The sequence below is a fragment of the Notothenia rossii genome (assembly GCF_949606895.1).
Source record: "Notothenia rossii genome assembly, chromosome: 11".
NCBI lineage: Eukaryota > Metazoa > Chordata > Actinopteri > Perciformes > Nototheniidae > Notothenia > Notothenia rossii.
The window spans coordinates 11,080,544-11,094,750 of NC_136910.1; the positions used below are offsets into that span (position 1 = coordinate 11,080,544).

The following is a 14,207-nucleotide window of genomic DNA, read 5'->3' on the forward strand; positions in this document are numbered from 1 at the left end:
GTTGAAAATGTACTTGTATATTCATAATAACCCCGTTGTACTAGCTGTTTGGACCTTAACCCGCTTAGATAAAATCACCATTTGAATATCACTTGGAGTCACCATGCTTATTCAAATCATCCAATTGACCTATCCATGCTGCATCGTTCTCACAACAGCAGCATTATTTCAATCTAATCATCTTGCATGAGAGAATTTAGCTATTTAATCTGCTTTTAGAAGTTCACACAAACAATGGATTGGAAACCATGTAAACAACCTACATATATTTTTCGTTTTTGCTAGGAGTAATGTGTTTAGAGCTTCAGTGGTGGATAACTTGTGACCCATTATAAAAAGGAGGCAATGCCCCCCACTGACTCAGACTGCATATCAACACTACCAGGTTAACCAAATGGTGATTTGTGTTCCTTTTTTGTCTGACAACATTAAAGAAGCCTAAAGAAATAAAATAATTGCTTGTGTTGTGAGGCAGCAGGAAAGCTTTGGGAAGCAACCAATCACCTAGGCTATGTATTAATTCAGGCAAGGCAGTAGTCTATGTGCGCCAGGAGCTCCCTGTGGCGGCTGGTGGGATAGGAGGCCCGGCACTTGGGGCACTCCAGGAAACTCTCATCTAGGAGGTTGGGGACTTTGGACGGAGACGTAGGTCCGGCAGAGTCGTGGATGGTCAGGTGATCAAACTCAAAATTATTGTAGGAGCTGGGCTCAGAGAAACGGGAGCTTGGCTGTTTCTGAAACACAAAACATAATAATTCAGCATTTGGAACGTCAGCTAAAACGTGAATATTCAACTTTCAGAAGTGCAGATCTGACCTTTAAAAGCTTTGTAATGTTTATGAACAAAAGCATATGTACACCCAACATCTGTGCTTTATCTTTTAGGGATTATTTAGATTTTTAACATGAACCTATAAAAGCCAAAACAATATACATGGAGTCATGATGTCTAGTAGTAACACTTACAACCGTCTCCAGTTTAGTGATCTGATCGCGGGCCCTGCGGAGCTCCTTCAGCACCTTGTGTAACTGGTGCTGCATGCTCTGACGATCAACCTTCTCATTCTCAGAGTCCTTGGCAGAGAGCTGGATCTAAGGAGGGGTAGATTTCACTACTTTAACAGATGATAGTCACTCACACAACAGTTACTACTTTCATTACTAATGAACACTCCATTTGTGCAACTGGGAATTGCTGGTTTGATACAGATTTGAGCTATTTTTTTTAAAAGCATCTACCTGTTGCTCCAACGCTGCGATTCTCCTCTGTTCTTCATTTTGGCTCAGTAGAGATTTCTGCAGCATGTTCACCTGTGGAAGCCAAATAAACACTTGAGTAAAAACACAACATTGAAATCCCTTTCCATTCAAATTAACATTGGATTTTGAGGCTTACCTGCAGCAGAAGTTCAGCAGATCTCTTCCTCTCCTCCTCCAGTCTCGTGTCCATGCTCTCCAGTTCCATCCTCATCCTGTCTGAGCGCTCAGACAACACCTTTCTCTCCTCGCTCACTACATGTCTGTGTGCAGTGTTTATGTATCCCACATGAATATTAAGAATAACTTAAATAGCACTTCAAATATGTGTTGCACTGTTGGAGGAGAGCCTGTGACCTAAGATTTTCATTGACATATCTACACTGTAGCTATGTACAAATACAAAATGAAATCCTTGAAAAACAGTTCTAGTTTGAAACCCATAGTAACTTATCCACTCTGTATTTGTCAACCTATCATACAAGTCAGGAAAAACACTTCAATCTGTTTTTGGCTTGAGTTGTGGACCAACTGAGAATTTAAGAAAAGGTACAAATTGAATAAGTGGTATTTAAATACCCTGGATTCTTGGCCTTTTCTTACCATGAGCCGATGAAGTTTCTCTGCACCAGATGTCACGTTTGGAGATAAACTGTGGCTGATTAGGTTTCTACAAAAAAAGAAGACTTCTGACCTGCTGCTGTGCCGCTCCGCCTGCAGCTGCATCTTTACGTCCTGCGACTCTTTGCTCTTCTCTTCGTACCTCCTCAGAAACGACGATAGCTCGCTGCTCTTGTCCTCGTACCTCCTCTGCAGCGCCGCCATCTCCTCCTGCAGCCGGCTGACCTGCTCCTTCTGAGACCGCAGCTCCGCCTGAGCTTTCAACGTCTGCAAATACACATTTTCCCCACCCCCCAAAAAAACACATTTCAAAACTGTTTATACTTCTGTTGAGTTCTTTAAATTCTAAAGATGCCTGAATCCAAGGACTGTAGAAATGGAATTGGGTTAGTGAAGTTGCATGTGGATGATGTACTAATCCAAACTTTTTAACAGAGGGAATGTGAATACATGTGTACAAAGGAGACTGCGAGGTGTCTTAGTAATGTGAGCAGCAGAAGCCAGAAAAAGTGGTATATGAGAATTAGACAGAAAATGGAATCCTGTTAATAGGAATATAACAAAACAGTATATGACATTTACCTGTTCCCTCTGCACACTGAGCTCCTCCTGGCCTCTGGCAGCCTGATCTTTTTGCCTCTCCAGGTTGTTCTGCACCCCCAAAAGCTGCTGCTCATAGTGCCGCTTCAGCTCAGCGTCCTTCTCTGGAACTGCTAAATTGGCAGGAGTAGAGATAAGAAGTGTGAGTAAACAACCCACTAATCTGAGAAGATGTTTGGTATTAAGCATCGTCTATGTGAAAGGTTTACACAAGGTTTTGAGGATTGAATTGGCTCATCGAAACAGCCATCAGTGCTGCTGTTGTTGCTAATATTTCTAATTCCAGTAATTACCAATCTAATCTTTTTTCATCTGGTTTCCCCGCCCGAAGTCTTTAATGTTGGCCTATAAAATAATATCTGAAACTGCATATCCCCATTTTCATTTCCCGCACGTATGCATCAAAGCGCTTGTGTTTGTTAGGTTCATATTCATTATTTTAACATTACATCTGTAGTGACTAAAATGGAGGATGTGGTAGAAAGTAGAGATGTCCCGATCCGATCACGAGATTTTCAAAAGATCGGAATCGGGAGGAAAAACGATCAGGGATTGGGATTTTTTTTTTTTTTTTATAAATACTTTTTTTTAAATGTTGTATTCAATGTTACAAAACAAAAATGACCATGTTCAAGTCTTAAAGTCATCCTGAGGCCTTAGTTTTGGTTTCAAATTACACAACATCATGTATGTGTTGCTTCTTTGGGGCTTGTCTTCATAGACCTGGTTGCTTATTTCTCTCAAATCTGGCAACAGAGTGGGCAGGGCGCAGTGTCTAATTGTAGCAGTAAGCTAACGAGTACTGAAAGCTTTATTTTGTTTTGATCCAATGCTGCACAACTGAACTGATCCAATGCTGCTGTGAAAGAAAGAAGCTATATCCATGTTGGATAGAATATCCAATTTAAATAAAAAAAATAACCTTAAGGAACAACTTGAATACTTTTTTTTCTCTTAATGCATTGCATAAAGATCGGATCGGGAAAAATCGGTATCGGCAAATTGTCAAAATCAAATGATCGGAATCGGATCGGGAGCAAAAAAAGGTGATCGGGACATCCCTAGTAGAAAGCTAATTCAAATCCCCCCTTTCTTCCTCACCGTCTGATGAGGTCTCTTGTCTGATTGGCTGCTGCTTGGCCAGCTGCTGCTCCAGCTCCAGCGTGCGGGCGAGCACCGACTGGACGTAGCCTTCTCTCTGCGCGTCGTACGCCAGCCACTGCTGGTTCTTCTCAAGAGCCTGGGGGTGAAATGCACAACCAAGACACTTTCTTACTATGTTCTGTATATTTAAAGATTTGACCGATCCAATTCAAAGCCACCACTGTAATAAATGTGTAAATGACAGTGAGGGTTGGTTCTAATCAACACTGCTACGTGGCCTAAAATATTCTAAATGTTTATTTCAAGATTCAAAAAGGTTTTATTTTTTCATATGCGCAAAGCTGAAGTGTAGAAATGGCAATGAAATTCTTCTGACCTGAGCTCCTCCAACACATATAATAAAATAGAAAATAAAAAGTAGTGGAAAAAGTCTATATGCATGTAAGTAGAATATGATATGTAAAAGAACAGAATATGAAAAAGATCTATCCAATAGCGTCTTCATGTATTGAAAGACCTTACGATGGTTCCTAGACATTTGATGATGAATTTTAAAGCATTATTTCACTGTCCATGAACAGGGTGTAATGAAAAGACATGTCTCAAATATATTGCAGAATTATACAATATTTCAGATATAAAGCTTTGGTACAAAGGCAATTTTCCAATATTAAGAACGTGCGTACTAAAATAGAGGAAAAAAGTCACACACACAAACAAACTTAGTTAATCATGGAATGGACTTACGTCTCTCAGTTGATCTTGAACCAAAGCCAAGTCTGCAGGAGGCACCTGTCCATTCTGTAGAGAGAAAAAAAATCAAATAAAACCCTATGCCTGAAAAACACAGTAGTGGCTTCAACAAAAGAAATGAATACAATGCACCGCTGTCTGGCACTTTTTCGTTTGTTGTTCTGGTCGTGTTGCTGTTGTGGAGGTGGCTCTCAGAGGGATCTAAGTTTAAGTAAAATTACAGACAGCACTGATGGCCTCTGCGCCGATATACCACAACGTACTATGTACTTATGTGTATTGTGTGCAAACAAAATCAGACAGACAGTAAAAACGGTAGGTTTACCACAAGCTTAAAATCCCTCCTAGCTGGTTTGAATTATTCATTGACTTTATTTTCAACAAAGCATTTAAGCAAGTGATCCATCTATGCAATCCTTGGCCTCATATCCCAAGGCACCAACGTTAAGCCAGTTCCTCGACATCCATCCCTAGAAAGCTGTCAGTCATTTCATAATTCTGTGACCTTTCCCTAAGTCTTTATGTCTGATCCCAGTCAACATTTAAGCTGGAGCAAGCCCTTTACAACAGGAGGCATCATCTCTATGAGCCCTCATACTTCCAGACAAGCATCGTGAGCTCGTCAACTTTTTCCAGATGGATTTCAAACTCATATCCCTCGTCTCATAGGCTAAGCATACAATTAGCTTATGTAAAACCTGAGAAGGGAGGAAGGAGGAAGGGTCGGGTCAGGGTCTGCCGGTCAGATTATGTCGAGTAATGCTGAAGAAGCTAAGCCGAGGGGTCAGAAAGTTCCTGGAGCATTATTAAGAAGACATGACGATAAGGACACCCACTCGCACTCGCACCTGAAAGACACCCATATCTATAGGGACTGACAAGTAACAAGCATTCCCATCCATTTATATACATAACACGCTGCCTTTTAATACTTTTCAACCTTGAGACTAAAAGTACGGACCATGTGAGAACATTTAGATTCAAAGAGGGTATTTTCCAGCACTGTTGTGACCTTTGGGTGGAAAAACAAAAGCAAGTAGGGAAAAGAACTGCATATTTTTTATTTATTTCTTCACATCCTCCCACTTTTTTGGCTATAGACACGTTTTAAACAATACTGTAACAACAGGAACTATATTAGTTGGTTTTGATTGTTAATAAATATGAATGATGAATGGGTTTAGCAGTTGGTTTTTACCATGAAGGGTTTAATTGATTTCGTAGGATGTGGAGCAAAGGGTAATAATGGAGCTCTTAATGCATTTTGAGGTTTAATTAAAATAGGGACATTATGCAGAAGCACCACTCTTTGAAAAAATGGGTAAAAGAAAATCATGATATTTTGCTTAATTTTGTTTAAATAAAGTCATAGTTGTTTCGACTGCGATCCCCGAGTCCTCAGCCACCCGACTTCCTGAATTATTGCGATTAAGCTTCCTTTTGCTGTAAAGAAGCAAAGTAGAACACAGAGGATGGCTCTGTGAGAGTGTAGTGAAGGCCCGCTGTGCTCAAAGCATCAAAGAGCTGAAGAGGAATCACAGCTGCTTTTTAAATGGAAGGAAATCCTATAATTGTGTGGGAGTGGCAACCACTGGTATATTAAATAATCCCTCTCTTTCACTACAATGTGTTATTGTACAGGTATGGATGGCTGACAAGGACAACCATGGACTGACATGTGTATTTATATTAACAATATTTCCTTTTTGGTCTTCTATTATCAGAGCTTTATCTTTCATTACGGATATTATACGGAGAGAAGGTAAAGACAGCGGCTGAGGAAAACAATGAAAGGTCACACAGTGCCACCTAGTGGACGGGGATATAACTGCATTTGCATTTCAAAATAAACCACCCCTGCCCTGATGCAGTAGAGTCACTGAAGAATTATATAACAATAAAATAAAAATCCAAGGTGCACTAGCTACTGATCAAAATAAATGTCATGTGTATTCAGAATTCTGAACAGAGGCAAACAAATACCACAACGATTATGATCAACTTATATATTTATTTGTTCCTTTGAAAAACGATTTCTGTTCTGACACTGGCTCGAGCTAATGTTAATTAATCACTAAAATGTGACAAAAAGTAATGTGAAAACAATATCTCTGCGGCATTTACGCTGTAGATAAGAAAGGGGGGGGGGTGTTAAGATTATTTTGGAATCGGAGGCACAGGACAAATGTACGTTTTTCAATTCTTTTTTAATGTTTTTTAATAAATCCACAGAGTAATTTTCACTAACTTAAGTTACTGAATAAGGACTTTTTAATTAGCAACCTTAATAACCCCATTAACTCTATTCATGACCTGTAAAAAGTAGCCACACAGCTACATTTGAAATACAACTCTATGATTAGGAAGGTACACTACCCCAATAAGATAATTGCTTATGTGGAAAAGAAGGCAAACTTGAATGGCACTGACAACCTTCCGAACTAATGAGAACATCTAGACAGGTATAGGGTCAATTAGGTGGTCAACCTACCGTCGCCTGTGTTTCCAGGGACTGGCAGCGGGCAGAAACTGTGGTCAGCTGGTTTTTCAGGTTCCCCGTCTCCTGTGACAAACTGTGGAACATCGTGTCTCTCTGATCGGCCTCCTTCCTCCGCTGCTCCAGCTGGGCCTGCAGGGATGCCACAACCTGAGATACACAACAATGTGAATAAACAACACCTCGACTAGTCTACACATCAACCCGTTATTTCTTTGTTTATGCAGGTAGATATTTCCATTTATCAAATCAATTATCTGCGTCACACAAATGGCATTACATGGCTGGCACTCTGCTGGTATTGGCCACTGAGCAGGTTTTTAGCACTTTTGTTGAGAAAGAAGTTAATGTGATTTAATTGAATGAAACATTCAAAAATATGTGGTATAAACAGCAGCTCATAATCCATTTCCCAGCATGCAATTTCCAAGTTTTAGCCAGAATCGCCTCGCAGGTAGCCTAAATTAATAAATGATTTCTTCAACAACAGAAAGAGAATTCACAATGATTAGCAACAACAACCTCAACTAAACAGCATCAATGTATCCAGCTGCGTCATGAACACAGAGGCATAACAGTAGGAGAAAGCTGGTTTATAAATATCAAGTGAACAGCATATGTTAGTATTCATATTTTGCTGGCTGTCTAAACGTCGCTTAGTTGAGTTGCTGTCAGATATGGGATTGAAGCTATTTCCCCCCCAACTGTGTTTTTTGGCAGCTCAGTGAGAGCATGATATTTTTTTTCCTGACAGTTTTCAGCTGCCAGCATTACATATGCCAGCAATACAATGCCGAATGTGCAGCACATCTTTACCACTTGGGGAGCAGTCTCAAAGACACAGCTCTAGGTATCTCTCTTCAACATTGGCAGAATTACTCAGCATTTCCAAATCAGTCTTTCTGTGAGTCCATGCTTTCAGATGTATAGATATACTGTACTGATACATTGGATTTGTGTAACCCTACATTTGTGCAGAAGATGAGTCATGTGTACATACTTCTCCTCCTTTAGCTGACAGCTGCCGTCTCATTGCGTCTAGATCCTGCTCTTTAACAAGCAACTGCTGATTGTTTCTCTCTCGCAGCGTCTCAAGGGACAGGATCCTCTGGAATGACATGAAGGAAATATGTAAACATTAAAAAAATACAAAACAAGGGAAACGGATAGACAGACATGAAGAGATTCCTGAAGTTAAATCCCTCAATACACCTTACAAATAAACATGTATTTACCTCCAGCAGCTTGCTTTTGTCTGAGTCAGGGGGTTTGATGTGTCGTTTGGCAAGTTCATCAATCTTTTTCCTGAGGTGAGCGTTCTCCTTCCTGACTTTCTCCAGCTCTGCCTCAGCCTTGGAAGCGGAGCTGCTGGATTTGAAGCCCAACCTGGTGACGATGGTCTCTTTGGCTCCTTTAGACATGGCTTCTTTGTTAGGTGGTAAGGAAGTTACCTGGACTTCTAGAAGAAAAAAATAAATTTTACAGACTGAAGTAAAATGCACCGGATGTGTATTATATTGCCTGAAATGATTTGGATAACAAATAATATAACTGAATGGAAACACCCTTGTGAAATATCCCAACTTAACTGACAGATTGTATACTAAACGTTATGAATAATATTAAAGTATTCAGATCAGTAGTGTACATTGGGAGAAAAATGTACATATTTGTCACTAAATCATAGTTGGAGTCTTTCAAGTAAATAGACGTTGGTTTTTACATTCATTTACAAGCACATTTCACCAACATGTATCCCCTTTTGTGGACATTAATGTATATTTAAATTAAACATCAATAACACAGATTACTCGACAATGAAACTGACAGTTCCTGAACGTAACACACATCCTCGCACCTGTCTTTAGTTGAACGCTTTTAATAAACTATCGATACATCGTTTTAATTTCACGCTGTTTATTTTATAACAAACACATTAAAGCCAACATTACTGGCGGTGAGTAATACATGAGAAAATACACTTACATATGAAGCGAAGTGAAGATATCCAGTGAAACTAGTCAGTAACAACAAGACCGTTTTCTCACCAAACGTTTTCGTTTCCTGAAGTTTGAATTGAAGCGCGCTGACGTCATATCCGTGATGCGCACTGGGGTGCGTTTGTTTACGTAAACCTGAGTGTCCCGAAATACGACTGGTGGGCGGAACGCTGTGAAAAACACAGTTATGAAGACTGCTATCATTCAATATTTTTCTCTTTACTTACATTATCTTTTTCAATCAAATTACGTGAGGAGTCAGCCTTTTATTTTCTTCTTGTCTTCAACGACTGACGTATCTGTTAAACCGGACTGCCCGTTGCTTTTAATGAAGCGAACCTACGGAGGAGAGCCCACCCAAACTTGTTCTTCGTGTTCTTTCTGCTGTATCTTCTCGGCACTGAGAAACCTTTCAGTGACACACGTCATAATGAAGCATATTTTTATAGAATTTTATTTTTGCCAGAAAACCGCTTCAAATGAAGTGCATTTCCTGCATAGTGTTTGATAATACCCATTGGCTAAAATACTGTAGCATTATGCTCCCATTCATTATCAAGGAGCATCTTAAGAGATTTTTGATGGCGCTATGTGTTCCCAGCATTGTAACTTCAAATTCACTGAATTATCATATATTTCTGAACTCTAGCTGTTTTAATAGTGGCACACGATGTCGAAGTGTACAGTAAGCACAAACAGTTTCGAGTAGGAATGTGATGTTCATACTTTCTGTGTGTGTGTGTGTGTGTGTGTGTGTGTGTGTGTGTGTGTGTGTGTGTGTGTGTGTGTGTGTGTGTGTGTGTGTGGGGGGGTGTGGATGTGGGGGTGTGTGTGTGTGTGTGTGTGTGTGTGTGTGTGTGTGTGTGTGTGTGTGTGTGTGTGTGTGTGTGTGCCTGTGTGTGTGGCCTACATTCCTCCAGGTGTGTCAAGCACAAAAACACAGAGGTGAAGAGAGACAGGAAAGAGCATTGAAGCTGTGGGGAAGAACAATGGTAAGTGAAAGCCACCTAATTATGATCAATTGTGGTGTGTTAATCCTTTTTATTTAAACATGAATAAGTTATGGGAGTTTCATTAATACACTTGACCTTAATGTTCTCATTAACGCATTCTCCAAGTTCCACAAAGCCTACATGTTAAATAGCCTATTTATAAACATTTCAGGTGGTATTTTGCAGGTTTCATATTTCTTCCTTTAATAGATTTGCCAAATGACATGTTTACAATAGCAGTGTTAAATAATGGCATAAACAAATTGTGTAAAGAGAAGTAGTACCTTGACCCTTCACCTTCAATATTTCACAACAGCGTAATGATCAATTAAAGCTCAGTGTGTATGCCTTCATCAGAGCAAACAGAGGCAATGGTTCAAAGTAATTATACAATAACAACAACATTAAATAATCAGACTTGCCACCAGGCATTTTTTATGCTTTATAACATTTGTTTGCTTGTGGCATGTCATTGTTAGATCTGAGCATTAGCCAAAGAAATCAGTAAAAAATAACCAATAGGATATCTTACAGTAACAGTCAATTCCTTAAACCTATTGCATTCAGCCAATACATTTACACAAATCTCTATCAAATGTACTGATACAAAATGTATGAATGTAAGAAAAAGTAATGACATAATTCGTCTTCTTACTTTATGGTTTTTCTTTGCAAAGCAGTCAACCCTGATTGCTATTTGTCTGTATCTATATTTCTGCCTAGAAAATGTGTTTTTTTCAACATTTCACTTCAGGTGATATTGAGCTTTTCTACTTTAGTGCACTTTCTGTTCTGTGTTCAAAATGTGTAGATGTCGCCTTGTTTTTCCCACTTACAGTACACTATGTTCAGCCACAGGGGCTTTTAAGCATGTAAATAAGTCCGCAAGTGGCACAAGTAATGCATTTCCTGCCAAATGCAAGTCCCGAATACAATACTTCTGTTCATTTAGGCTGAAAGAAAATGTCACTTCTGTGAACTCTGATGATCTCTGCAATCTGTTAAAACAAAAAATAAACAACCTTTATGTTTTTCTTGTATGCAAGTAAAGGGTTGGAATTATAAACTATCATCCTTGCTTTCATTAGACAGTAACATTTGGCAGTGTTTCAATTCCATGAAGTTCATTTGAGGTAAAACCAACAAATAAATTCACGTGAAGAATATTAGGGACATATTATTTATACTTTTTCACTGGCTGAAGTGGCAATTTATTTTACTTTTTGAAAAATTGTTTATACGTTCTTCTAGCCTCAAAACTGTTAACAGAGGAACACGTTCATTTCAATCTGTAATACTGGCAGCAAGTCAGACCTTTCGTAAAATGCTTCAGATGAAAAACGTCTGTCAGTCAATACGGTGTTCCTCAGTGGCCTTGGTGTACATAGGGGCTAACAACTGTGAATTATAAGTACCGTAATAGCCAAGTATTGTTGCATTCACAATGTTCCTTCATAATAAAAGTAAAGGTATATGCTCGAGTTGCTCGGATACACCTTGAATTCTTCGGTTTCCTACTGTATAGTAGGGGGTAATTGCACAACTGCGACAAATTTAAGGCGGAGCATAAGAAAGAACTAGAAAAAATGTCTGGTAAATATAGTTCTGTTTAATGGGATGGCAATATCTACAGGCTCCAAAGCTGTTTTATAATTGCATCTGATTGTGTGGTTGCCCAATCTGTATGTTATAATTGCAGCTGCACACCTCTACACACAACTATTCATAAAGGTCAACATTGTCTTTGTTTCCAGTGGTTATATTCTGGTCTACTGATCTATCTAGCAGTAACTCCAAGCTGAGGAACAATAACAGCATGGATCTGTATGAAGCCAGTAATGGGCTGCTTGGTCAAAGGGCACCCCGCGATGCATTTTGTTTTTGTACCTTCAAAGCTATAGGTGTCTGTAACCTCTCTGGAGAGAAGCAGAGAGATGGAGACATATACCTGGAATGGAGCCCCAAAGCTCCAGAGCAACTCTCGCATGCTAATTGAAGAATCCAGGGAGACAACAGCATGACAAGTAACATATCAACTAATAATAAGGTATGAAAGCTGTATCTGGACTACACCATTAAATACGTTATTTTCATTTCACCGTTCTGTGATTCACAAAGCTGCCTCGGCCTTGCCCCCGGGTGTCTCACCAGGGGCAGTGAGGGGCTTGGCTCATAGATCAGTCCCCCGGTGAGCCATGTCCGCATCATCATCAGAGCACGAGTGGCTCCAGCACTCTGCAGCAGACCTCATGCTGGCCTGCAAAACCGACTGGCCTTGTTATATCGCCTGAAGCTGGATCACTGGGTGACCTGTGAGAGGCACACTTCTGTATAATGCATAAGCCAAATCACCTTGATCAGATCAGAGATCAGATAAAACTTGAATGAAATGGGGCTACTTTTTTTGTAGGTGTTAATGTGAGTATCAGTGTAAACAGGCCGGGCACAATGTCTCCCGGCCTCATAAGCTGGGATAGGTTGATGCCCCCTGTGCCCCTGAGAAGCATTAAGCTAAGTATCAGAAAATGAGTATTCTCTGACAAACAACTTGGAAATATTAAACAGATAAAAACAGAGATTTCAGCAAAAACTGTGTGCAAACCTGCAGCATGTACAACAGCTATCATAGCAGCAAAACATCCTAAAACTAAGTGTTATTCATGATCCATTAATAATTCATTGTGAACTATTACAATTTTCAAGATGTCTACAGACACTTTGAAGGGGCACATCAGCTAGCGCTCACCACTAATACACAGCGACAACACAACATCTTCGGGTGTGTCTGAGCAAAAAACTAAATCATGTTTTTTTTTTTACGCTTAAACGAATAAAAGAGTGTGAGGGCACAGGGCTGGTGTTGTGGAAATAAAGACTTCACTGACTCTATTGACTGTGAAATCAACACAACTGTGAACGACTATGACAAAAGTTCATTTTGCCACCCACAGATCAGTCTGCCACCCCAAACTAGAAAAGCATGTCACATTTTGAGGATGCACAATTCCATTAAATTGCCAACTTTGCCTGTCTGCGCCACTGAGCATCCTTAACATCTCTCAATACTCTGTTTGTTTTCCAGCTTGACCGGGCTCATATTTACTAGTTCTTTCTGACAGTGAAGGCATCTTACATACTGGCTGATTATCATTGCATGAAAGAACAATAGATAGTTGTCACAATTTGATCTTTAGCAATCCATAAAGGTCATGAAACCCTTTTTCTAGATTCTACATGAAAACCCAGTTTTATGCAATATATTAAAAAAAAAGCTGGATGAAAATGGAAAACTGTTAAATTATACAGCCTAAAAGGGACAATTAGCTAAGCCTTTGCCTAATGTACAATGCTCACATCAACAAAGACTATCCTTATTCTGTCAGATATAGTTTGTTTTAAGCTGCAGACTGAAAGGCATGAAGCCAAGCATAAACACTGCAACAAATAAAATATCATAATATTATAATATGCTGTTTGTTTTACACAATTTTCCATCTGCCATTTCAAATTGGTTGCACACGTTATGTTCATTTATTCCTGTCTGGAAACATTTTGTGGAAATCTACAATAAAGTAAATTAACAAAAAGTTGTATATACTGTATATATATTTATTAAAGAAGAGATAATAATAAACCTTTCTCAAATGCAGCTCAGAACAAGTCTGCATTAAAATGAGCGCTTGGCCCAAGGTCGACACATTCTTTAGAGAGAAACAGAAAGGAACACTTTGTGATTTCTGGAAACACCGGCCAAGAGCATTTTCCCTGAAGTGATAATAAAAGTATTACATGGTGGTTTAGTGAAAGCTAGTTTCAACCAGCTCAAACAAAAGACACAAACATGGGCTAAGGGAAGGTCAGTTCAGATATTATTCAATAAAACATTTCTAAGCATCGTACTTACATAAGCAACATCAGATGGCAATATGATTCCACTGTTTATCTGTTATTAATCAGACAAATAAAGTTAGCAGCTTATGATGAACAAGTTGTGAGGTTAACATTTATATAGCCAATAATTATGATGACATATTAATCAATGGTGACAACAATGATTTGCACTAGCAGTAAACAAAGGAGTGTATTCATCAAGCAAATCAAGTTTTCTCTACTCACATACATCTTTTGGCCTTCTACTGCGAAGGCAATGCAAAGCAACTCAACACCCGAACAAATCCATTTTGTATTAAAATAACAAAGCACATTAAAATGAAAAAATCCATGGTCATCGGTCAGTTAGGAGGGAAAAAGGCTTACAGGATTTAAGGGAACGTTTTATATAACTTCTTAAGCTTCAGTGGACGTGAAAGTGGGCACAACTGAGACTTGGGACTCGATATTTGTTTTGAATTCTTATCACTTGGTCTCCTTTATTCCTTTCTC

General features: G+C 39.2%; 1 protein-coding gene across 2 annotated transcripts; it reads right to left on the bottom strand.

Annotated features, from left to right (window-relative positions):
- Positions 1 to 407: 407 nt before the first annotated feature.
- cep55l (centrosomal protein 55 like) lies at positions 408 to 8,966 on the bottom strand. 2 transcript variants are annotated; one of them, XM_079657622.1, is made up of 12 exons: positions 8,819 to 8,966; positions 8,068 to 8,291; positions 7,833 to 7,940; positions 6,827 to 6,982; positions 4,330 to 4,383; positions 3,580 to 3,718; positions 2,461 to 2,588; positions 1,952 to 2,145; positions 1,397 to 1,520; positions 1,240 to 1,311; positions 967 to 1,092; positions 408 to 734 (listed from the first exon to the last, which is right to left on the bottom strand). In XM_079657622.1, exons 2-12 carry the CDS (start codon positions 8,251 to 8,253, stop codon positions 522 to 524), a joined length of 1,500 nt encoding a protein of 499 aa, XP_079513748.1. In that variant the 5' UTR covers positions 8,254 to 8,291; positions 8,819 to 8,966; the 3' UTR covers positions 408 to 521. The 2 variants fall into 2 exon arrangements, with proteins under 2 accessions (XP_079513748.1, XP_079513747.1); XM_079657621.1 differs by having other exon boundaries at positions 2,461 to 2,591.
- Between the last annotated feature and the right edge of the window lie 5,241 nt (positions 8,967 to 14,207).